Consider the following 27,074-nt stretch of genomic DNA (forward strand, 5'->3'; position numbering starts at 1 on the left):
AAGGCTTCTTAATCCTGACCAGGACAGGGAGGATTGCATTCCCCAATTACGGTAACAGGCAAAGGACAGGGTCATCTTGGGAAGGAAAAAACTAATTTAATTTCCAAGGAGAAAAGACAAACTTCCCCCCCACCCCTCCCTTCTTCCCCGGCCCACATCGTTTCGCTGCCGCCTCCCCCTCAGGGCACAGGGAGGGGGGGTTTAGGGGCAGTTCCCTAGACGGTGTCTTTGCTCTGGCATTGCTCTCTCCTCTCCTCCTCTTCTCTGCAGGTCTCTTTATATTTTTGCAGTTTTGTTTTCCCTTTCTTGAATATGTCACTCTCAGAGGCACATCCAGCTTCCCAGATCTGGTCGGCCTTGGGCAGAGGTTGGGGCCAGGATTGGAACCAGGGGAGCTTCCAGAAGCTTCTCACAGGAGCCACCCCTGTGGCCCTTCTGCTTCCAAAGACACTGTGTGAATAGACTGTTCCTGGGGTGTTCCAATTACACATTTAGAAGACCATCCATTCTTCTTCCCTCCTCTACAGAAACAGTAATGCAGCTCTGCTAGTTCTTCTTCCACTTACTCAGTGCCCACCATGGCTAAAACAGACCCTGCAGGTCCTATGGTAGCTGCAAAAAAGGGAACCAGGAGCTGCTGGGAGGGAACCAGGAGCTGCTTCGGGCTTTCTGGAAATTTTTGGAAAGAAATATAATGAAATTACAACCAAAGTCTTCCTTTGGTTTCCATGCGACTTGTGGATGCGATTTCTTTCTTCACCAAAACTTCCATAAAGCACCAGAATATACACAGAATAAATCCAAGCAAGATAGCTGGCAAATAGATTGATTTGGGAGTCTTTCATACTTTCCTCTGAATTATCTTCTCTAAAATGATTAAAGGAGAAACTGAGTGCAGAAGCATAGAAGGAAAAGACAGGGCTTTGAGATTATAGCAACTGAAACAAAGCAACCCCCAAAACAACAACAAATCCCGTAGGAAAATAAAACCTCAAAAAAACCCAAACCAAACCACAACCAAAAAACACCACAACTTAAAGTATCTGATTAATGGTAGGAAATAAATTCATTTAAAGAGGCAGACACAAAAGACAGCTATCATTTCCCCGCCTATGACCTTTCTATTTGTAAGAACAATTCCTGCAAATCAATGACTGAGGTCACAGCTTTTAGTTCTGTAAATCACTGCCTTACACTGTGATAATTTCACGGATGAATCACACTTCACAACTGATATTCTAGCATCTTAGCACAGGAGTTCAATCGACACCTACTGAAGGCATAACATCCATTCCTTCTAAGTGATTTACATCTCTTTATGATTATCAGTGACCTAATCACCATCTCCTACTATGTAAAAACTGCACACAATGTAGCAAAGGCTCTGATCAGTATTTCAAGCACACATTTCTTCAACGGTTTGCAAGGAGAAAAGTATATTATTAAGATGAGGAAGAAACAAATGTACAGAGCAGTGATGGGTGACAAGACACACAAAGTGGAGAAGAAAACCTGCTTTCAATAAGGAAATACAAGCAGGATGGTTTTCCTAATATTTCACACTGTCTTGAAAACTAAAGATGCTGAGTTTAGATAGAAAATTAATGCTTTTGAAAAACAATCAGATACAGGTGCAAGTTTTTCTTACGACAATGCACTAATCTATGATGCAAATTCTGTTTACCAGGTGTAACCACAGGATTTCACCCAGGAGAAGAAAATTGACAGGGTAAACTTAATGGTTCATTCAACTACACAAGGTAAGTGCTGCTTCTAATTGACTGCTCTTAAAGACTCAGAGGCAACTTCTATTTTCCATGCTTCAACTCCTTGTAAAGACACTGGGCTATTCCTCAGTGAGCACACAGAAACGTAGCCCAGATCTTCTAATGTGAAGCTTTTTATGTTGAAATTACTCTTAAGTAACCAGCACACTGTAAATTAAAACTCCAGTTGGGGGAGCTTTTGTTTGTGCAGCTGTACCCTAAGCATCAGAAATCACTGTTTAGCTATTTAAAGAACATTAATTTCCTCAAAGTTTCTGAACATTTAAGTTTTGCTTGAAGATGACATACCTAATTCTTATGCATAAGCTGTTGGAGACTGTTAATGAATATATTATGAATATTCATAAGTTGAAACTAATTTAATAACAAAAGAATCTAATTTGAAAAATACAAATCTTTCAGACAGCCACTTAACAATGTATTTTAACCAGAAACATATTACTTGGTTTAGCTGTGATAATTCACCATAGAAAATTATATAAAGTTTACTTATGATTTGCATTAACCACACCAGGATTTAACCAGTCAGAAGCAACAACCTGACTGACATTGAACAAAATCAGAAAAACAGATTTTGCAAGCTTCATGCTTTCCTGAACTTCACTGCATTAGTTACAGATACACTGCTGTATACACTTTTCATTGTATACATGTACTCATTTTTCAGTGGAATTCATTCAATTTCTGTACTAATTAGACATTCACAACATGTCTGCTCAATAACTGTTTTCATCTTAGTGTCTGCCTTCTACTATTTAGCATTATCCTACCTAAACATCTAAAAATACTGAGTTTGCAAACCAAAGCATGAATAGAAAACAGGTTAGTACATGTGAAAAAAATCCAGATTACCACTTATTGTCAAGCAAGACGGAAAAAAACCCACACCCTGAGAAACAACTGACTTCTGCTGTTGGTATGCCCTGGTAATTAAGCTTTTAGTGTGTTCTTTTCTTCTCTCAAACCTTCATACAATTTCTGTGTTTGCCTAAAAAACTGAGACATTGCTATCAGGTAAGTTATGGGAGAGTAAACCAGGTTTACAATTAACAAGAAGCTTTAGGTCTGTTAGTTATGTTTTGAATACAACTCACTTCACAGCCTGGCATTTCACATGGGCAGTCTTTTTCCCCTTTCTGCTTCTACATTATATGGGAAAATTGCAACATACAATGGAAAGTGTTTTGGGCAGATTCTTACCACACTTGTCTGTCCTCCAACACACTGCATCCTCAATCCATTTTAATGTAAAAAGTTCCACAACTTGTAAAACAAGATCTCTTTTTTGCAATATTAAGTCCAAGATATTCCATCTACACAGACATCAAAAATTATCTAACTCTGGTCAATTAGGAGTTGTATTAAAATACCAAACAGTGGAAGTGGCTTTGCTTTCTTAATAGCTTTCAAAACCTTCTGCAGTGTAATTTTTTAATTAAAAAATGTCATTCCTTCTGTCAGTTTGCAAACATCACCAATTACCAATATTCACTTGACAGCAGAACCTAACTAATATTTTTCTCTATTTTTGAAAAAATTCTATTTTAGATACTGAGCACTTAAGTCTAAATGAGCATTAACATCCACAGGTTATTTTTACTCACTTCTTTACTGGAATCAGAAATTGCCTGAGTGTAACTCACACTACATTTTAGGATATTAATCCTCATGTTTAAAGCAATAAACATGTTACATTGGAGATTTTTTTTTTCTTGGAGGCAGGTTTCATATATACAAAAATTAATCTCCTTAAGCACAGATAAAGCTATTAGAAGTTTCTTAATGTGGCTTCAGAAGTCACAAATAATGGAAGGAAAAAAACTCTTTCACATACAGTATCCCAACTGGCTTCTATGTAGAGATCCATAGTAATATTTTGTCCTTTAAAAATGTTAGGAGCAACATATAGAATTGACAATTTGATGCCATCTTGTGGCTTTTTTAATTTAGCAGATTTAATTTCTATCTTGTTCTTTTATAACATTTAAATTAGTACAAGATTTTACCCCAAATCTAAAATTATTAGGTAACTTGCATGCTCATGTACAAGAGTATTACAAATAAAAAGTAACATTTGATTCTGCAAGAAATATTAGCACATTCTTGGACATATACCCAAGTAGCTCTCAGCTTCACCATCCATGACAGAAGACAATTCAACCAAGATTGTTCTGTTCATAAAGATGGACACAGTAAAATTACAACACTTGGATGTCAAATGACAAAGAAAATAAATACATGAGGATGGAAAGCTTGTAAAATTATCTTTAAGAATATACTTCAATTTACCTATTTAATTTAGGGCATAGATATCATAAGAACTATTTAATTACCTGCAACTATCATCAGCAGTGATTTAAAGTATAAAATGAAAAATTTGGGAAAGATACCCTAAAGAACAATAGCAAAACCTAAAACAATTGCTTAGATAAAAAGAGTATTATTTTTATAGAAATTAAATCTTGTATACATCAGTGTGTGACAAACAGCCAAAAGAATGGGATGATTTCAAAACCAGGTATCTTAACAGCTACTCCAAATGCCCTACTTCTAACTTGATAGAAACATCTATTTCATATGAAGAAGCTTGGATTCTGAAAACAGGGCTTTGTTCTAAAAATTTAAAGTCCTTAAAACCCTTGGGGAAAAGAAAAAAAAATAAAAGTCTCCCAAAGAACCAAGCAAAACACTTTAACTGAGTTGCTGTCTCTGCAGTCCTCCTAATAATTCTCCAAATTCTGTTCATATCAAGAAAATTTTAATACATTTTTAATTTTAACTAGTGTTTCACATCATCATTTAATTTACACATGAAACTGGTGTAGCTTATTTGCATACTTCTATGCTTACAAATCTGCATACGCAGCCCCCAAGACAGATATTTAATTAATAAATTGCAAGCTTTAAACTGCCTTCCTTATTTTAAACTCCGCCGTAAAAAAAAAGCAAATTTAATAACAAGATCTTTACTATTGTGCAAATACTGCTAAAATCAATCTCTTTAACATCCACTGCTCGTAATATTAATTAAAAGGTCATTTCTACTCTTTACATTGCTTCGACTTCCTTACAGTCTACAAAAGCAACTGAGAGTTTAAGCAGAATTAAAACGATTTTTACAAAATGAATTTTAAAAGGGGAAAACTTTACTATTCCTTACAACAGGCTTCCAACACCAGCTGCCTATGGGAAAAAAAATCACCACAGCTTCACTATTTCCTGCTTCAACAACTAAGAAACTAAGGTCACAAAGGGATTAGTAAAGATTTTATAAATAGTATTTACTTCAAAATACAAAATTACTTATATTAAAGATCCCATCAAGTATAGTTTGACAAAAAATACCAATGGAAGACTGCCAAGCCTCAAATTCAGTTGGCAAGGAAGAAAACTTGACGCCCATTTTCTTGCAAAGAAAAGATAAATGTCTACAGAGTTTTCAAAAATACTTTTTAAATTAGTACATGCAACCAATTTCTCAAGTGTAAGTAAACCAGATGTCAACAGACTCTTCTGAAAGAGTAGAGCAGTACAGTGACTGAGGACAAGGAAGAAGCAGCAGCAAGGAAAGGTGGCAGAAATGAAACTATGCTGGGACTAACTAAAATTTAGAAATAGCAGCACTTGTGCTACAGCATTCAAACTAATTTTGTTTACAAATTAACTGTTCCTTTATTATTCCATTATAGAAGGGAAACTGACAAACACTGACACGGTGAAACCCAACAAAACCCAGGAGTGGTGGGTTTTTTCATAGCAGATTAGGCCTGGACAACTGTCATTGAAAGACAAGTAAAGTTAAGACCTCTTGTCTTGAATTTACATCAGTTGTGTGATTTCAAAATGTCATTGCTGTAACAGCACTTCTGTCCTGAAGAGAAATGCTGGGGAAAAAAACAGGTTAAACACATAAGCACATCTATTTTCCTGAGGATAAGCTGTTTAAAAAAAAAAAACAAACCCAAAAACTCTTTAATCCTGAGAACTCCAGAGGTTTTGTTTGTTTATTTAAAAAGTAAAGACCTGCCTATAATATCCCTACCTAGGTTTATTTAAATGACTCATTCTCATGAAATGCATGAAAGGCCAAAAGCAGGCATCATAAAAACATTATTTTCACTTAGAATTCTTTCCCTTTGTCTTAATTAGCTGAGCCAGCCTCATGCATATTACTTGGAAATCAGCAAGATTTCTGACAAACACACTCTGAGAACAAAAAAAAAAAAATCCTTTTGTCTTTCTCAAAAGTCAAGTGCAAAGGCTTATACCCTACAGGGTTTCTGAATGCTAAAATCAGAACGTGCCAAATCAGTTCAACAGAACTGGAGGCTGTGTAATTGTGAACTTAGGAGAATTTCCTCACGTTTTCATGTTCAACTTTCGACTTCACACATTCATGACTCTCTAGTCCAATGCTACCTTTAGCTCATATGAAGTGGTTCTTCACAAAACATCAAAGAATATGAAGCTCAGACAATTGATTTGAATAAAAGCACTGGTGACATGCAAACTGTACACACAGTAGTAGAAAAGCTTTTGTTATTTTTCTATTCAGATTCTGCTTTGGAAATGGTATTCAAGGGAACAGTCACATCTATATTTAAGAAAATGTTACTCAGTGCAGAGTAACAGGAAAATCCCACTTAACACCTGCATTCAGTGAGTAATGAATTTGCAGAGAAAAAGGCTTAGAAGACCTCAGAAAGGTTCTGAAAAGACAACATGCTTTGTGTGATAGTCATATTTTTAAAAAGCTGTGCATGTGCCCAAGTGAATACCAATAGAACCTGAACTTCTGCATCAAAGTTTTTTCCAATAAAATCCCAAACTGAACCAAGACCCAGCAACTGATTTATCTGTAGTGTATACTGCTCTACAACTCAATGCAACAGAAACTCATGAGACTTTTTCTAGATCCTTGGTTATAAATTAACCCTGTTGCTGGAGCAGGAGCTGTATTTTCTGCAGCTGTTACTTCATCCTGATGTGATCATCTCATTTTTACTCACTGAAAAAATGTTTTAATATTATACTTCTATACCATACTGGCTTTAGCAATCCCACCACTATGGTTATACATTTCATTATATTACAAGAACACACAATGATCAGGGGTGGTCATGGCCAGCAAGATGAAATTTTCAAAGTAATCACCTTGGAACAGCCAACGTATCAGGATAAAATCCTGAAGTGGTATTCCCTAGAGGGGCAATGCACAAAGCTGGACAGTGGAGTGATGAACTCTTGGTTGTTTGCACTGACTAGAAAGTAGTTGCTGAGCTTCAAACCAGCAGGAGCTTTTTCAGGATCAAAAGCTTTAGCTGCAGCTATAATGAATTGTAATAAACAAGCCAAGAGATAAGAGTGCTTGAACGACGACAGTGCTGATTATAAGAACACATCAAACTAAAACCACTTCGACATGGGAAAGGCTGTTTTGAGCTGTCACAGGTCAGAGAGAAGTCTGAGAAAAATTTCTAACAGCAGATTGTCTTGACAATCAAGGCTTTCTCCTTTATGAACAACAGCTAATCTACTATGCCAGTTCAGCTGCAAAAGAGCAGGTCTTTTTAAACCACAAAAGGTGTTGATCATGAGGCCTATCACAACTGCAACAGGCTGCCAGTAATACAAAGTATGAACCTGTGCAGTCCAGTAGCATTATAATAAAATTTATGCTGAAATTTTCTTAACTCTTCTTATATTTCTTTACTTTGCAAGTTGTAGGCTAAGACACAAGAATGTCTTGTTGGAAACCCATTTGCTGCTCTGGCTACAGCAAAGTTAAGTGATGGCAATTGTATATATAGCAAATGAAGTGCTATAAAAAGGAAAACCAAGCCTGTGTATTTATACAAGTTATCTGTGCCATTTGCAAACAGAGGACTAAGATTCCAGCATAACATCTATTAAATCCCTCATGTCAACAAACTGTCCAATGAAACAGAACAGATGAAACATATCTGGGGTGCTGGTAATAAAAACATTGACACACGAGGTATCTGCAGAACATCAGACAAGGAAGTTAGAAACAAAGCAATAATTTTCTGCAAAAACTTCCAAGTTTAGTGCAGCATGAAAGTCTTACAGTTTCTAGACTTGCATTTGCTGCAGTTATCCACACACTGTAATTCCCTCAGCCTGGGAAGAATGGACATTTTAATCTGCTTACAAGATTACTAGAATACTCTCTCTAAACATTTTCCCTGCCCCAGCTGCATAAGTTCACAGATTTGTTTTCAATTGTCATTGAAGTAAAAAAACTCTACCAAACAATTAAAATTAACCAAAGAAACACCATATTCACAAGGCCCCCAGATTCTGTCGTGCTTATACACCACAGATCTTATTAAAAAAACAACTAAAAGGAAGAAAATATGTTGTGTACCATGAAGGTGGGAAGTGAATTAATTCAGAATGCAAGCAGAGGTTTTTGGTGGGAGGACAATAGGTGAACACACTTTCCTATCTGCTTTTTTAACACTGTGGCTAAGAACCCTGGGATCATAATGGCAGCAAAAGGCATCACTTCTCCATGACAAGAACACAGATTCAGTCGTTTCTTTTCCCTTTTCAAATGCCCAATTTCAGCCTTACATTTACAGTCAGGACTATCAGAAAACCCCTATGAAATGTTTGCCAAGTGCTGTACATAAACACAGCATTATTCAAGGTTAAAACAAATGGACCAGCAACAAAAACTTCAAAGGTTTTTGCAAGAAAAGCACTTCTAGCTGGGGGGATGGGATGTACTCACGTTACTCGTGTGCAACTGGGTCACTCCAAAGGACTGCAGTTTCCTTCAATAAGTAGAAATGTAGACAGATTTTTTAAAAGTTACAATATTTTGCAGGGATCACCAGTAGACAGCACTAAATCACCCTCCTGTACATGTCAGTGGGAGAAGCCAGGAAGCCTCCTGAAGCCAAAATTCTCTATTTCCTAGATTAAGCTTTTATACTTATCCACCAGAGTCCAAGATTTTAAACCTAACAATCCCTCAAACACTAGAACAAATTAGAACCTCCTGTTTTGTAACCAAAGAGCAAACAGACAATGTACTGTTCCACTTTCAGTTGTCTTCATTTAAGCGTGTTCTAAAAGCCTGGCCCTTTGACAAAAGTTATGCAGCCTTTTGCTAGGGCTGTTCTACTTCAGAAAAGAATCACACACGTGAATCAAGCAGCAGAATCACATCAATAATTACATAACAAAGTAACCCAGGACACACACAGATAAAGTATTTTAACCACATGTCAGATCTGCAACTTGAAGACAAACAATAGAAGATTAGGTACCAGATTTTCAACATGGCAGAAATGCTTTCTACCTTTGTGCTTCTTGACAAACATTTAGGTTGAAAGAACTGGCTTCAAAATTTTTGCACCAGAACACACGCAATAGATTTGTTTGTGCTATTGGTACAAGATAGATGAAATGGACTGTGCAAACTGCTATTGGTACTTGCATTTGGAATAAACATATGATTCATGCCACCCTATTGTAGAATATAAAAGCTGATGATGTTATATACCTTTACTGAGAACTGACTGCAATGACAGTAACTTAATGCATAAGTTAAAGTACAGGAAGGATGCTGGCTCTATCACACAAGAGGAATTTTTCCATTTGGCCTTCTGCCTCCTACTTCCAGCTTCCTTTGGCATTATATCTAAATTCCCCATTATTCCTCCCTCTTAAGTAGAGAAGATTAAATTAAGCCTTTCTCAGAGCACTAAAAAGACAGCACACAACCTATTTTTTTCATTTTATACACAATCCACAGGCTAGATAGACTATCACCAAGCTTCTTTGTATACCTTATGAGATCCAGTTTATAATATGACTCTTCTTTGAAATGGCTAGGGCACAGCTGTATTTTTGGTTGTGCAGAAATGAAGTCCTCTTAAACGAAGGTCAACTGAAAAGGTCTCATTTATACAGTCTGGGGCCATTCTATTCAAAGATGAAGCCAGAATCAGAGTCATAAAAAACTACAAATTTCAGCATCTTCCTATTATGCTATGACTTTTATACAGTCTTCATCCATCACCGAAGAAAAAATAACCCTTGACTAAATGAGCTGAAGCAAAAGCTTATTTTAAAATAGACTTTGAAGTTTTTCAAACAGCTCTCTTACCCTCTATATACCCACACACCTATGTGTATGTATACACACAGAGAGACAATAGATACATAGATATATAAATTGCTCTATGTGAGCTTACCATTGTGAATTAACATGTAAGAGACAGACCATGCCAGTCAGCACAGAAATAGGTGAGATTCCCTGCCACTGTTGTATCTGCTACTCACATAGTTAGCAAATATCAGTCCCATAATGATCCTGAGGATTTCACAGTTTATCTGGAGGAAATCTGCCTTAAGCAGCAAGACCTCTGTAGCTCTCCTTCAGCCCTCACATCTGTCTTGTTACTTCAAATAGTTGTTTTACCTTTGAAAAGTCTGTCAGTGATAAAAAATGAACAAGATTTTTTTTTTTCTGCAGCCATCTGTTGCAAAGTGAGATTCCCTCCCTGGGAAACTGAATAACTTAGGTGGCAGGAAATAAAACTGAGTAAGGCACTAGGAGCAGGCCATGTTTTGGAACAGAGTTAGTTAGGCTTCAATGCCAAGATCTCAATGTGAAAAAAAACACTGAAGTGTAACAAGATTCCTCTGTTATGACACCCTGGAACTTTCTGTACGTGCTTTGGAGGGCTTCACCAGTCACAGATTCAATTTCAGAGAGACTCATCCAATAACTTCCTTGTCTTAATCTAGTGGTGCTCTACTTTTATGAGAGAAACATCAAAACAAAATAGCAGTGGCACCTTTTGAGAAAGGACAGCATAGTAATCTTATGTGTAGCCCAGAGGATTGGTAATAAGTCCAGAAATCTCTCAGATTTTTATTTATTCCAGTTCTTCTAAAAAGACATTTTCAAAAAAGTAAGAAAAAGATCAAAATCCATGAGCTAATGCCAGACTACATATTGCTTCCTTATTTCTAAGCTTCTACATTGTCATATTGTTAGGTAAATGGATATATGTCTATTTTGAAGGAAGAGCAAACACTATCTTCTCAGACATTTTTGTCACTTATCACTGCCTAGTTTGGAGACAGCCATCTGAAAATTAGATTAAAATAAGGACAAGGCACTACCAGTATAGAAGGTGTTCTAAAAAAACCCCAACTCACTGCCATCAGATCTCCATCAACTGGGTTCAGAGGTACCTTAGATTTAGCCATTTCATTAGCACAGGGCAGCTTTGGAAAAACACAGCTAGTTTACTTCCCAGGCCAGCAGGCCTTTAGAAACAGCACTGCCACACAGCATGGAGCTACTATTTATAAAACTTGCAAGCATTTCATGTATGCTGCAGCATTGTTTCAAGAACAAGTAAGCAATTCTACCCAGAGCCATCAGAGCTTATTAACTCCAGCCACAAGGGACCTGAACCGACTCCACCAGACCACGCAGAGTAGAGGCAGAGGCTTCTATTCCCTAATGATTGACATTCCACAAGGCTTATTAGATTGTGTGCATTATCATGTGAACACACAGGTCCAATTTTAATCTGGCATTGGTCCCAGCCAACCTGTTAGTGAGAGAAGTACAGAGATGCAAGATAGATGCTGTAACTTTGCCCGCCGCGTCCTGCGTTTCCAACATTACTGCCACATCTCCTTGCCCATTCCATTGCCCCAGAACACCTCAGATAAGTGAAAGTTAGTTATATATAACACCCCCACCCAAAAAAAAAACCATCCTCCTTTTGCCACTAGGCAAACCCAGCATAAAAGTCCAGATACTCAGCCATAGCTCCAGACAGCACCATGTAGGGTCAACTGCAAAGTAAAAAAAATAAAAATGCTTTCACAACAAAAGAGCCTTCTCCATATGATGTGAGGTTTCATTAAATTAGGCCTCATTAAATTAAGAAGGAATTTTATTACTTTGTTGCTTACCTACATATGCAGTAGAAGTAGAAAAGGACAGTTGTCTTTTTTGCATATTATACTTCTGATATTGATGTAATTACAGGGCTTTTTATATTTGGCAAAAGAAATAGCTCCAAGGAAAAATGTAAGATGGAGAGCCAAAGGTAGAAGGGGGGGAAAAGAAGTTTTAACAAATGTCATCTTTGGGCTGTGGAAAATTATTTCTTCTACAATTTAAAACATAATAGTCGAGCATCTATAAAGTGCAAATGTGCATTAACCAAAAACTACAGAAAAAGCATTTGTAGAAATCTGAATGCTTAGCTACAGAAATCCTTGAGAGAAGACTTAAGAGAATCTGCAATGTGCAACTCATTTGAGAGTTGCAGGAGAGAGGTCATGAGATCTGTGGTGGTTTTAAGCAGATGACTGTTTTTTTGGTGTTTTTAGGAGGGTCTTTACATTTGTAGATGACAGATGCTGCCTGAAGTACATTTACTCTACTCTAGTAAAACAGATCATAATAGAAAGCTTTCCAGATGCTGATCAAGAGTTATACAAATATACATTACAGAAAAATACCATCTTTAATTCTGGGCCAAATTATATTAATTGCTCATTATTACATTAAATATATCCACACCTCCCTACAGTATGTTTTCATGATTCTTTACAGTATACCTGGAGATGGTAAAGATGCAAGAGAGCTGTCTGATTATTTGTTCTTTTGGTAGAAGCTACTAAATTATAGAAGATTTTAAAAAAACAAAATCAAAACCAAAGCAACCAACAGACTGAGTTTTAAATGTAGTTTAGGACAGCAGGAAATAATAAAAACTCTAGTTCTGAACCTATACTGTCAATCAACATAATACAAACATAATACAAACAAAGATTTCCTCTGCATCATGTATTTGAAGAATAGAAGTCTCAGTAACTCTGACTCTACATTACTGATTTATGTCAAAAAATATCCTTCAGCTTACAGATTAATCCAGAATCTTAAACTGATTACAGAAGGAATTATACTCAGACAAAAGCATAAATCTCCACAGCCTAGTTTCCTTTTCAATGAAAGTCACCAAAGGGGTGCAGTGACTTAAGGTTAATGTGAATTTCAAAAGTGGAAAATTTGCAGGACAGGCTGACTACCAGGGGTATGAACACTCATACTCTATGGTAACTTGGTTACTTCATTCATTAGAAACATACACTGCTAATGAACATTTACCTGCAGAGGATTTTTGCCATACAACAGAATTAACTCTGAAATAACTGGAAATCAGTTCCATAACATTAAGTGCCCTGCACAATAAAACTCAAGTGTTAAGGTCCGAGGTAACATTACAATTTTTGTTTTGGATCTGCAAAACGAAGTCCAACAAAGATCTGCAAACAGAGACCCACAGAAGGTCTTTTGAGACAATTTCAAATCGGTGAGATCAAACTCTGAGACTTAGCTCATCCTAAAATCAGATTTTCATTAGCATACACTGACTGGAACAATGTTAGGGAATCACATACACAAAACTGGTTGGTCAGGATGAAGTAATTCTATTAATCTAGGTGGGGGTGTGCACAGTGGTTGGAATAATTTTAGTTGCCTCAACATGTCAAAGAAAGGGTGATAGGGAACTCCTCTTAACAGGGAACCTATTCAACATTTCATGATCAAGGTTTGCTGTTGGATATTAATAAATATTGCTTAAATTTATTACAGCGACAGAACCTCTTGGATCACTGGAGAAATGATTATTTCCACAGATTTTGTTGGTTTTCCTAGTTTAAGCATTTGTGCTTGACAAAAAGGGTTCAGGCTTTTAAGATATTTGCTAAAGCTTTGTTATTTCTGCCATAAAGCCTGTATGTCCCACAGAATGAGCTGTAAATTAGGTTACCTGCAGGATGGAGCTGTAGGAATTACTGTACTAAAGCTACTGAGGAAATGTGACAAAGGGAAAGAGTCAATACATGTCTCAACCCCCAGACACATGAAATCCTGACAGCTCTGAAAGTCCAGCTCTTCAATCTCACATTATTTAACATCAACTAAAAATCTGCATTGCCAGTTTCAGCACAGATCACACACATATGGGGAAAAAATGTAGCAAGCAGATGAACAGTTGGAGCTTCTAATCTCTTAATCAGTCTCACACACACAAAAATCCCCACCACAAACCTAAAAAAATCCTATGCAGCCCATCCAGCAGTCTAAGGAATAATGTTGGGCAGAAGGTCTGCATCCTGGTGATGGACCTGTTGGCCAAGACTCTAAACCATTGGCAGAGCAATGTTGGATGCCTAAGGAGCCTGAAGGCAGACTAAAGGAAAAGGGGCTTTCTTGGATTTGTTGCAGGAAGGAGCCAGGGAGAGAGAAGGGGTTGGACAGGTGGTAACAGCTGGAATACCACATTTTTCTCCTTAGGCATAGGAGCTGGTGGTCTAGCAACTCCCACAGGAGGCCATCTTCCTGCTTTGATTTGATCCATAGTGAATATATGTAAGAAGTGATACTTTCTGTAAGAATTCAAGTTTTCATTTCAAATTCTCATGTAGGGAAGTGAGGATGCTGGGGGTAACTCAATCATATAGTGCAGGCAGGTGGAATGAAACAAATCATAAGGTAAAGGGAAAAACAGAAGTCTGTTTTCCACAGTTGTTCTTAAACTGCCTGTGAATATCTGGTAGTTCTGCTAGTTGGCCTTCTCCCCCCTGCTGTGCTGAATCAAAGCTTCATAAAATCCCCACTCTTTTCAGAATGCAAAAGGAACACTTGTGACACACAAAAATATTACTGCTGGCACTGGATTGTCAGTTCATCAGGAGAGAAGAGCATAACCAAAAATACAGCACAATACAAATGAAATTATGTTTGTCCATACCCTCAGGAAAATAAAACAACCACAAAACAAAAACCAACCAACCACCAGATTTAGCACTTGAGATCAGCATTAACTGGATGCAAAGCCTGGGGGAAGACATGAAAAGTCAGAATACAGAAAAGAAAGATGTGATAAAGCAAACACATTGCTGAGGAAGGAAATATGTCTGGACAGTAGTCCAATAGGCAAAATTTGCATAACCCACAAAACCAGAAAAAAAGTAACAATTTAGTTTGGCTTTTCAAATGAATTTTGAAGCACTCCAAATCTGTGGTCCTCACAGGAGGCTGTGACAGGAGAAAGGGCTGAACCCTCATTGGACACCTATCCCCAGTTTACTTAATAAAGAAATAAAAGCTTTTTTACTAGAATTATGACACATCCCTGTTGAAGCACCCTCTTGACTCCAAGAGATCATCCAGTCGTTTCTCTCACAACTTTGCTAAATTAGGGGATGTGCTTATATTCCTTATTGAATGATCTGTTATCAACTACTCACTATCAAAACAACAATATACACATTTCACAGTAATTGGGCACCTTTTGTAGTGTTCTGTCACCATTTCAGACTGAGTTAAATTGCTGTTATTTCTGTTTCAATTTTAAGACAAACAGATATTAATCTAATCACTAAGGTTATGGCTTGGGTGTGATTAGAGTGCAAAATCTTGACCATTTATAAAAAAATGTAGCAAGTGTAAGCTGGTTTCTCAATTAGCTAGACAATGGGAAAAATCAGGACAGGGAAAATAAGGCAAGCAATGCTGACACTTGTGGTCAGTTCTAGATACCTATTTTTCATTCAGTTAGAGAATGAAAAATACTTGTGAGAGTTGAGAAAAATGCTGGAATCACAGTGTAGCCAAGCAAATTACAAGTATTCTACAGCCCTGTCCTCTAAGTGACTTATGGCAGAAGTATTCTTTTTGAAGCAAAGATCAGAGTAGGCACTGACCATATACACAATAGTTCTTTAACACAGAAAACTAAAACTAAGCATTTATGACACTTCATATTAACACATTTCCAGAAAAGAAAAGTTTAAAAGCAAAAATAGCTGAAATGTTGTCATCAATTATTTTGAAATGCTACTTGAGTGGATTTCAACACAGTATGACTGAAAAAATACTACTTTTTACTAGTATAGAATATAATAATCTTTGCAAAGTATTCATAAAATAACCAGATAGCATGGTCCACATGGGCACATGCAGTTGTGAAGCCACCTACAATGTAGGTATCTAATTCAACTTCTGTGGGATTTCTGGCCATCAGAGAGAAAATTACCAAGCCCTACACTCCTGCCTATCACAACCCATCTAAACTAATTTAAGAAACTTCTGTTAATGTTTTAAAGAAAAAACTTTATTTTATTAAAGAACCTTAAGGTCTGACTTATTTCAAACCAGCTAGACAAGATTCTACTGAAAGCCCCTAAAAATGACAGTAGGAAGTTTAAGTTTTTTGAAGAAAACCTGCACACCTTTGTTATGCATAAGTACATTTTGCATAGTGTAGCACTGCCACAGGCAGTGGTTATTCCAAGCCATCTTTTCTGATCCCACACACATGCATCTTGCTTTGCAGAACTTTGCACATCCTCACATCAGAGTATCTCCTTCTTAGTCTTAATAGATGGCAGCATTTCAAACCCTAACATTGCAGCTTCTAATTTAAGCTGTAACCATAGTAACAATACAGAACATATTACTCCTTGGATCAAGAACAAGCAGTCCACTGACCCTTCATGGAGAGATTTTAGCCAAAATAAAGCTCATTTCAACCTCTAGCCCAGCAGGACTACTCAAGCCTTCAGGTCATACTTGGAGCACAATGCAAGCTCTACCCTCCTGAAATGCCCAGAAGCAGACAGGATCACACAAAAGCAGTAAAGAAGAAAAGTACCATAGAAGCAATTGCTTCCTGAAACTCTTTACTCTCTTAAGTTGTACCAGTCACTCCCAGATAGAAAGTAGAAAAATGAAAACTCTTCCATACTTTTCCGAAAGTCGGTCAAAGAACGAGTGAACAAAAGGAAAAGGTTTAAGAATTCAATATTCAATTTGTTCACACAGGAAGATGACAAATTTTACATTTACCAACAGGCACCAGCTCTGCCTGAACTTTACAAGCTATGCTCAAGTGATATGGCCATAAAAGTCAAAGCTGATGTCTGTTCCTTTCTAAATTTAAAACAGATTCTATTTAGAAAAAATGTCCCTTGGGATTTTCATATCTTTAATATTTACTAATGAGCATTTACAGAAAATTAGAAATAGTTTTGCCCACCACAATATGTAAATGTTTTACATGTAACACACAAACCTTTGGAGATACACTTCAGCTTTAGTAAAGCAGAAGTAAATAAAGTGGAACATTATGGATTTTAATAACCATTCTGTTGAGATTTAGACTTGTTTCCCAAATACAATGTTATTTGTCTTATCTGAAAATTTAAAAATTACTTCTATTTAAATCAATCTTGGTAAATTAACTACATTAATATCTCATGTAATTTCCTACTTGTGGCAGCAAACTGACAAGAATCCTGGCCAAACTGTCACTTATTTGTACACATACAGCAACAGACTATATAAAATTCTGTGTATTATATAGTATAAGGATAAGAAACCTTTGAGTGCTTAAATGAAAAATTCAGTAGGCTGAGCAAACATGGATCCTTTCAAAGCACTAGTTCTCCATTATTATCTTCAAGAACAATGCTGGACACAGGTCTCTCCTCTCTCTTGCTGACTTCCCCCCCCATTATTTAAATACAAAATTTTTAGAGTGAAGGAGATACAAGTTTTTATTGATACAGAAGTTCTAAATGTAACTGATACTTAGGTAATATGCTTATGCTCCTAAAATGTCCTCAAATGGGATCACAGTATTTTTGGAAATTGTCATTATGATAGTAAATGCATACATTAAGACAAGACTAGATTAAAAGAAAAAGTTAGTGTTCATAGGCAATTTATTTAGGAGGCTATAAATCTGGTAATATTTCTACTATGCACCTAAAATAGTAGAACACACTGACTACCTGGGGAAGTCTTATTTGTCAGTTAAGGATGCAGTTACCCCCAGCTCTATTATTCAGAGATACTGTAGGATAAATATACCAAACACCAATAAATATTACCAAATATATTTTATTTACCCTTTGACTAAAAAAATAAACCAGAAACAGTAACAACCTAAAGAGCTAGTCATTAACTTTTCAAAATAGATTTGACAAACACAGTGACTAATACAGACTTGGGCAAGTATGCTGGCAGCTTTTTATTTCCTGAGCTAACCCCTGTGACGTTTTATACCTAACATGTATTAAATGTAATACAAAGCCTTCAGTATAAAAGGGTTAGTTCTTGAAAAGACAGAAATGAAAGGAAAACAAGTTTCATTCGGACCATTAAAGACAATACCATATGGGTATGCCTGCAACAGACAAAAGATGGTTTAGAGCCATCAATAATTGAAATAAAGTGCCCCCAGTTCTGCAATACCAGACTGCAACCTTTACCAAGGAATAAATCCATTAACAACAGAAGGGCAGCTTAAGAGCATGTGCTTATACATTAGTGCTGTCCATATTAATTGAGTAACCTAAGATTACAAAAAGCATCTTTTACGGAGCAAGCATGTGTAAAGAAGAATGAGGAAAGAAGTAGTATTTTTTTCTTTGACACGAAGATACACAAGATTTTTACTCCGGGAGTGCCAAATGGGTTAAATCAAGCTTCTGTATTTAAATGCTTGTAATTCCTTTGCACTGCAGAACTGCTTTTGGCACACGGGAATACATCGCCTAGCACGAAAAAACCCCCACGAGAGGATCATAAGTTACAGCATCAAGGAAAAGTGAAAACAATTTGAAAAGACCCTCAATCTTTCATTTAAGAATCATGCAATTTTTATACTCTTCACCTATCATTGTGCTTGAACTTAGTGTGTATCATTTATCAAATAGGAGCAAGAGTCCGTAGAGCTTGCTGGCTGCCTTTCGATTTAGTGCAAATGAATGCAAACAATCACGTGGGATTCAGCCAAGCAATGACGTTAAATTCCGCTCTGTCAGAAGACAGCATCTGTCAAAGCCCACATTTAAACTGCTGCCTGCCTGTGCAGCAGCTGAAGAACTACGGGATGGATTTTATAGATCAGAATCCTCGGCTGAAACAGCTCAAAACCATTTCTATTACTGCCTAGCAACAATGAAGGAAGGAACAGAGGGAAATCCTATTACAGAAGGCAACCGAACCACTACGCGCTAGCACTCCCTGCTCACATTACCATCAGAAATATGGATACTGAGGAGGAGAGAACACAGCTCTGCATTGTCCAGCCAGGGAAACATCAGATGTGAAAGCTCCAGTACCTCGGTGGTGAATGCCGGGCAGCCCCGATCAGAAAAGACCCGAGAACTGCTGTCCTTTTGTTTGAGGGACGAACAAAAAGCCCTAAGACAAGGACAACACTTATGAGCAAGGAAGGTAACACAGCAACCAGCAAACAGATGGACAGCCTGGATACCGTGGAAAGCAATCGCAGGAAGCAGAGTGCTGGGGGATGTGCGCATGTTCGATAGCATCTTTTTTGCTGAAGTGATGGCGTGCCAAAACTCTTTTCTGTCGGTCTAATCTCCGCACCATAAATGGCCTGACCAGGGAAGGTATGTCAAATCCTTGTGTCTGATATTCATTCAATTGTCTGTTACCTTTTCAGCCATTACAGATAATCATCTCTCCCGATTTGCAGAGAGCCCTGAGCTGACATGTCTCTGAACACCCAGAAAGAATTCTAGCAGGTTTTGCTCTCCCCCGGCACAATGTCACCACCTTACACTTAGGAAATGCACTGCTAGCAGTCTGCACAAGGTTGGCTTGTGACAGAGGAGGGATTTAAAGGAATAGTGTTGCTGCTGTCACCGTTGCTCTTAACTGAGAAATTTAAAACTCAAACCCCTCCAATACAGGAAAAACAGTTAGAAAGCCTCTCAAACTAGGTCAGGACTAATCTTTATCTGAAGTAATCTTAAAGCACTGGTAAAATGGCCATGATGTGACACACCGAGAGCAGTGAACCATCAAAAGAGACCATGCAGTCAAATTACATTATTTTAAAAGTACCTTCAGACCCTTTTACACTTGCTTTTTCCCTGCTGAAACACAAGCAAATTGTCATCAGGATAATATCAGCAAAGCCTAAACTGGGAGCGTGCAAAAGACTGGACACGATTTAAACCACCAGCAGTGTGATCAGGCACCACATTTTGCAAGTAACATCAGGCTCCTCTGACATGCCAAAGGGAAGCCTTCCAACACTATGCACTCAAAATGGTGAGCACGTAACTTCTCATGCTATCATCACAATTTCTGTTTAATATGAAAACACTGACTGTTTAACTTTGATTGTAAAATTATATTCTACCTAATTGCCATTCGTTTTGTGTTCATTGTTGAAATTTAAATACTTCATCACCAGTGGCAAACAAACAAGATGAATATTTGCAATACAAATGTAAGACCTAATCTATAGCAATTTAATACACCAGAGAAAGTGCTTCTCTGCAGAATCTACTGATAAGGTATAGCAAATCATTAAATGTCAATATGCTTTGTTTGCTCAAGGCAGTGCTAACACACAATAAAACCACAACAAGCAAGAATTCACATAACTAGGAATGCTGTGTACAACATTCACTGGTTTCAGATCACTTTTAAGACATTTAGAAAGTACAAGTCACTTTCCAGAACTTTTAAACCAAAAAATTCTACCCTTAGGAAATACTCCTGGAGAAGCATGCAACTTTCATACCTGCTGTTTCAAAACCTGCACAATCAAACCTTATCCCCAGTACTGTGGCTATGCCAAAGATAAATGCAGTTTCTAAGTGAACTTGGGCACAATCTTGTGAGGCCCTAATGCAACCACTGCTGCTGCTGATCAGAATACTGACTCAGGCTGCCTTTTGAACTCTTTGCTCTAATTAGTTTGCCCACACAGCTAATCAAAATACAAAAATCCTGAACGTATGAATAGGAAGTCGAATGCTTCAATCTGCAAAGCTGTAATTACTGAGCAGAAATGAAAAGTACCAGGAACCCAAACACCAGCAGAGCACAGACCTCAAATAAAAATTCAAGAGGCATTCACAGTTTATTTATTTGCCATTTGATAATGCACCAGTGACTGCACAGTCGAGTGCCAAAAATGAAGCAAAACTACTATAAATCATATCTTCAAAATGCAGAGCTACATGCAGTAACATTTTCAGAGGACAAACTGAGTGTATAGAGACTTCTTGCTATGTTTGGCTTTTTTTACCTACTGCCAATGGCTGGTGGCTGATCATAAGCCCTTTGTAAAATGGGGTTTTAAATATTTGGCCAAAAGGAGCAGAACTCTAACCCTAATTAAAAAGTAAATATATCTTATGATAGTATTTGATGGTGGTTTTAATATTTACTGATAGCTGCTTATATTATTTTTAAATAAAGCATGCAGTGCTTTTTTAAAGGTGCAATTGCTACTGCTGTATTTCAAACACTTAATACCCACAGTCTATTTTGAAGTGGTTTAAACCTGAATTACAAAGAAAATGAGACAAAGTTGGGCTGGTGGTTTTGGTGGGGTTTTTTGGTGGGGTTTTTCGGTGGGGTTTTTCGGTGGTGGTGGTTTTCTTTTGTTTTTTGTTTTTTCTTTTGTTTTTTTTGGTTGGTTGGTTTTTGTTTTTTCTTTGCAGTCAATAGTTTTATGAAACTGAGAAATAGATATGGGTCCTCCCCTATCCATATAGTGCCTTTGTAAAGGACAGAGACTGAAGACTTTGGAGAAACTCCCACCTTGAAAAAATTTAGAAATATGTAAATAAGAAATTACTCTGTTTAAATTTATGATCCTGGTTCTATTCTGCACAATGTAAGCTTGCAGCCTGAAACAAACCAAACCAAAACAGGTTTCAGCCATCACAACTGCCTTTGAAAGGAACAATTTCTCTGTGCCTCATGGAAAGAGAGCATCTGAAAACAGTTTTCAGTTTACACAAATATTTACAAAACTTAAGCTTTTCACTTCGTCCTATTGCCAAAACAAGACACCACCTCTGTTAAAAATTCAATACATATTAGTAGTGCAGTGCAGATTTGCTGAAGTATTTGCCCATAATTACTGCAATTCTAGTAGTAGAACTCTTCAATATGACAAATTAATCCGAATTCTAGCTGCTACTCCACACTGGGGAAATTCTGTTTTTCACTTTCTTTCTAAACTCTCCAAGTATGCTGTGCAATAATAATTCAGCAAATATTCCCACTGTTGCCCTCCAGACCAGTAATAATTAATTTCTCAAAAATCCAGAGTGCCCTTTGAAGTAACATTTCTGTTTGCTTATGCAGCTGTTTTCTTCCCAAGTAGATGAGTGTTGATTTAAAACTTATTGCATGCTCTACAGACACCAACAATTATTTGGTTTAAGTTAGCTTTTTTTTTCTAAGTGTGCAAAATCAGGTGCAAGTGTTCAGATAAAACTTCTCTACTGTATATAGAAGTTATATATGTTTTCTTTTATATAAGGATAATGACTGAGTTAAAGCAGTATAAAAAGAGTGGTGTGGAATTTCAGGTTAATTCTCAGGCTGCACGCTTTGGACACACATGTTTAACAGTTGTAGAATGGAAAATAATTTTTAGGAACAGCTCATTCTCCAGTAAAGTGGCATAAAAAAAAAAAAAAAAAAAATCAAATACTTTCAGTGAGCTTGAGAACAAAATGCATGAATACTGTTCAACAGAGTAACAACAAGGAAGATCTCGGCTGATCACTAGGCAAATATTTTGCTTTTTCAGAAAGAGAATTAAGAAGGAGTGTCACTTTTTCAGTGCATTTACACTGTCACAGTTCAAAACCCCACTTACTTGCTCCTCCTAGTGGAGGTCAGCAAAAGACAGTCCCGGCTCGATGCAACACGACTCCCCCCTTGCTTCCAGACACGTTTGTTTGCTTATATATAAACCGACACACACCAATTAAAAAAAATAAGCTCAGTTATACCTCCCTCTCTCCCTACCCTTCCGAAATACAAATTTTTCCTTACATGAGCGATTCAGTGTTGTCACAGCATACAATTTAATGATAGATTATTCAATTGCCATCTCATCTTAAATGACTTCCTTACAGTGTAAAATCCTGTAATTTCCCATATAACATGTCAGTTAAGTTTTATATGCAGAAATTAATCCAAATATTGGTTTTTTAGGCGATAGCAAAGCAATTAGTAAATTACACATTTATATTAGAAATAGCATTTTCTGCAGACTCTTGTTCAACTGTCATCCTTTTTCTTTTACAAAACCCTAGGGCCCAGAAATAAATTAGAACAAATTGAAAATCACAAATGAATTGGTACTGTGCAGTGAAAGGTTCATTTATGAGATGATGTGATCAGCTTTTAATATGCAGCATCATGAAGCTGCCATATTGACTCTGCTCTTGAATATGAAAAAAATGTAGGAGAAAATGAGGCACAGACGACTTTGGCACTTTTTCCTACAGTTACAGCAGCTGGTAACAATACTTGTAATTTCTGTATGATGCCAGAAATATAGTAGTTACATATAAATTTTATAGTGAAAAAAATGCACGTTTGCCAAAAACTTAGAGCTATGCAATTTTACTTCCAGTTATTACAAACACCCGAGCTCTCTGCCTGCTAAAAATCAACAGCTTAATTTTTTTCATCCACTGCCTATGAGCCTGGCACAACAGCCAAGTGCTCCATTCAGTATTTCCCTTCCTTGCAGAGTTGAAGGTTAAGGGTGCCTGAAAAGTGACTTCAAATGTTACCCGGTGTCACCATCCGAGGGCTGTGCCCTGAGCTTACTGGACCCTGAAAATTAATTTTGACAGGTGCATCTTCTCATTGACTTTCTGAGCACACTCAGGGCTGGTGGAAAGAAGCCAAGCAGTGGACTGTGACTAACACAACTCTGCCATCATCAACCTTGTGCCGTCTGTCCCACCACCAATGCACGAGCATTTTACCAAAAGGGTTTTTAAACTGTAAGCTGTGCTATCCTCTGCATGTCAAATCAACTTTAATTAATGCCAATAAACCTTCCATCTGGTATCAAGGCCTTTTCCTTCAGTCCTCCTCAAACACTGTACAAGGATTTCCCAGCCAGTATACACGAAACTATTTATGTCTACTTCATATGTTTTCTGCTAACAAGACCAATTATATTTTTCCCCTTTTATCTGTGGTACCCAGGATGTTTGTCAGAACTTTTATACCAAAAAAAAAAAAATTATTAAAAAAAAAAAAAAAAAGCATTTTAAAAGCTCAAAAATCAAGTCAATTCTAATAATAAAACAGGGCTAGATTTTAGCATAAAAGAAACCTCCTTTACGTTAAAACAGGCTGGGTTTTGTTTTCTTCTGGTTTGTTGTTTGTTTTTTTAAAATCAAAAACCTTTAGGTTATTATTTGATTCTCATCATAATCTTTTACATTACAAGTGTGTAAAATAAAAGACTTGTATCTTTTTTTTTTTAAATCTTTGCAGACTGAGCCATTCGCAGACAATTACTCAACATGAACAAAAGAAGATGAATACCAAAGAATAGCAGTGGATTAAAAAAACAGATTGGAAAAACATTTTGCTTGCCCACTGTCTCATATGCCATCACTGGATTCTTACAACATGCTTCAGTGGAGAAGAAGACACTGCTGCTTTGCAAAGATGACCTGGAATACCAAAAGGTCTCTGTTTCGCACCCATCTCATTGGCCTGGTCTCTCTTGTGTTTCTTTTTGCTACCTTTCTGTTCTTTAATCATCACGACTGGCTGCCAGGCAAGGCTGGATTCAAAGAAAATCCCATGGCTTACACTATCCGAGGATTTAGATCTACAAAAAGCGAGACAAACCACAGCTCTGTAAGGAACGTGTGGAGGGACTCTGTCCCTCAGACACTCAGACCCCCAACAGTCACCAACTCCAACAACACAGAGCTGTCACCACAGGGAGTAACTGGATTGGAAAACACCCTCAGTGCCAATGGAAGCATTTACAACGAGAAAGGTACTGGGCATCCAGCCCTGTATCACTTCAAATACATCATCAACGAGCCTGAGAAGTGCCAGGAGAAGACCCCTTTCCTAATACTGCTCATAGCTGCAGAGCCAGGCCAGGTGGAAGCCCGACAGGCGATCCGACAGACCTGGGGCAACGAAAGCCTGACACCTGGCATCCAGATTGTTCGTATTTTTTTGCTGGGGTTGAGCATCAAAATAAATGGATACCTCCAGCGTACCATCCTAGAGGAAAGCAGACAGTACCACGACATCATTCAACAAGAATACTTAGACACCTACTACAATTTAACCATTAAAACTCTGATGGGAATGAACTGGGTTGCATCTTACTGTCCACATGTTCCCTATGTTATGAAAACTGACAGTGATATGTTTGTCAATACTGAATATTTAATACACAAGCTCCTGAAACCAGAACTTCCTCCAAGGCACAAGTATTTTACAGGTTATTTAATGAGAGGTTACGCACCTAACAGGAACAAGGATAGTAAGTGGTATATGCCACCTGATTTGTACCCAAGTGAACGTTACCCTGTGTTTTGCTCTGGAACTGGTTATGTCTTTTCTGGAGATTTAGCAGAAAAAATCTTTAAAGTCTCCTTAAGCATCAGACGTTTACACTTGGAGGATGTGTATGTGGGGATCTGTCTTGCCAAGCTACGAATTGACCCCATGCCTCCACCCAACGAGTTTGTCTTCAATCACTGGCGAGTTTCTTATTCCAGCTGTAAATATAGCCACCTAATTACCTCCCATCAGTTCCAACCTAGTGAACTGATCAAATACTGGAACCACTTACAACAAAATAAGCACAATGCCTGTGCCAATGCAGCAAAGGAAAAAGCAGGCAGGTATCGGCATCGGAAACTGCACTAGGAGGGCAGCACTCCCTCTGTCAGCCCTGCTCCACCTGCAATTTGTAAATACTGCTGAAAGCATGTACAGTGACAATGGATGAGCTTCATGGGACAGCCTTCAGTTGATCCCCATCACACAGTCAAGTTTGAGAATTATTTTTTTAAGTTTAAAAAAGAAAAAAAAAAATATATATATAGTTCCTGGTAACACTAATCTTATAAAACTATAACCAAAAGGGTTGCCCAGCAAATTTGAGGAAAAAAGACAATAGTATGTAAGGATTCTTGTGTCAATGTGCAATAATAAGCATGCACACTTTGGTGGTACAGTTGCTGATTTATGTGCCAATAAAATATAACAGCATATTTTCCAAACTAAAATTGTATTTTAAAAACGCATTCATAGCTCCTACTTCTCTTAAAGGTAATGATTCCTTTTTTACCTAGAATGACCATAAAGTCAAAACTGAAAAACTATGGAAAAGCACAAGGGGCAGATCAGTTTTACCTTTAAATATCACATTAAAACTTCTTTCATGTACAATACATGTAGCAATTTATCATTTACTAAGACACTACAAATGAATGATAAGACAGTAAGAAAGTACTTCCTTAAACTAGGTCCAGTTTTGGGACCTACTTACTGCTTGCTTATTGTGGTTAGGAAAGAGGGATTTATACAAAGTTCAGAAAACAGCAGCTTTGTGCATCACCATCAGAAATTAAACTGGTGTTCTAGACAAGATTCTCCTCAAAGAGCTGACAAATCACTTGGTTCTCTAGAACACAGGGTGAGCTCCAAAAACCTGGTGTTGAGTAACTTTCATCTTGGCATCTTTACACAAATTCATTGACTCTCTTACTAATTCCTTTCCATTACTTCAAGGCAGCTTAAAGGCTGTTCAGAACCACAAAATGGGACTTCAAGTCTTTCAGAGTAGTGTCGAAAATGTTCCATTTGGGGGAAAGAGGGAGAAAAAACAAGCTTATCTTTGTTGATTTTGCTCTTTCCTGTCTACTGTAAACAAAATAAAAAATAAAATAAAACATTGGTTGGCTGGGTCAGTGAGAGAAAACTAAGCCACACACCATACTTTACAGGTGGGAAAGACTGCATCATAGTACAACTGGAGAAGTTCCAGAGAGCAGTATGGGCAAGAACAAAATCTGAGCAATTTTAAAAATTACAGGCAAATATGTACCACTGAAAATAAACTGTGAGAAGTAGGTTAAATATTTTTACAGGTTTTCAGTTTTCTAACAAACAGAACACTTAAGGCTTATTTTCCAACAGTTAGACTTGTTTCAGATGCAGGTTATTACTGTTTATCACAGTATCAGGGTAAGCAATACCCACCTCTGATTTAGCAGCAAAAGAGGGAACTGCAATTAATTTTCTGTTTGACTGAGACTTTTTAATTTGATAAAATATAAGTATTTGATGTACTTTTATTATTTAATAAAATTGATTATATTTATGGTCTTCAGACTTCACTTTTTCTGGGA

The 27,074-nt window shown here is 37.2% G+C and overlaps 2 protein-coding genes across 3 annotated transcripts in view; one reads left to right on the plus strand and one right to left on the minus strand.

The window, feature by feature from the left end:
- The window catches only part of CDC73 (cell division cycle 73), a 104,917-nt gene that overhangs the window by 21,175 nt on the left and 56,668 nt on the right, over positions 1-27,074 (minus strand). The gene's annotated exons all lie outside the window — the stretch shown is intronic.
- B3GALT2 (beta-1,3-galactosyltransferase 2) lies at positions 1,693-27,051 on the plus strand. Of its 2 annotated transcripts, none has more exons than XM_071751068.1 (2): positions 1,693-1,760; positions 24,181-27,051. In XM_071751068.1, the coding sequence occupies exon 2, from the start codon at positions 24,295-24,297 to the stop codon at positions 25,585-25,587; it is 1,293 nt and encodes a 430-aa protein (XP_071607169.1). In that variant the 5' UTR covers positions 1,693-1,760; positions 24,181-24,294; the 3' UTR covers positions 25,588-27,051. The 2 variants fall into 2 exon arrangements, with proteins under 2 accessions (XP_071607169.1, XP_071607170.1); XM_071751069.1 differs by lacking the exon at positions 1,693-1,760 and adding an exon at positions 18,615-19,289.

The sequence above is a fragment of the Heliangelus exortis genome, chromosome 8 (assembly GCF_036169615.1).
Source record: "Heliangelus exortis chromosome 8, bHelExo1.hap1, whole genome shotgun sequence".
Classification (NCBI taxonomy): Eukaryota; Metazoa; Chordata; class Aves; order Apodiformes; family Trochilidae; genus Heliangelus; species Heliangelus exortis.

Bases quoted from the DNA above. Each gene is read 5' to 3' on its own strand.
- B3GALT2 (XM_071751068.1), top strand. From the start codon at position 24,295: ATGCCATCACTGGATTCTTACAACATGCTTCAGTGGAGAAGAAGACAC.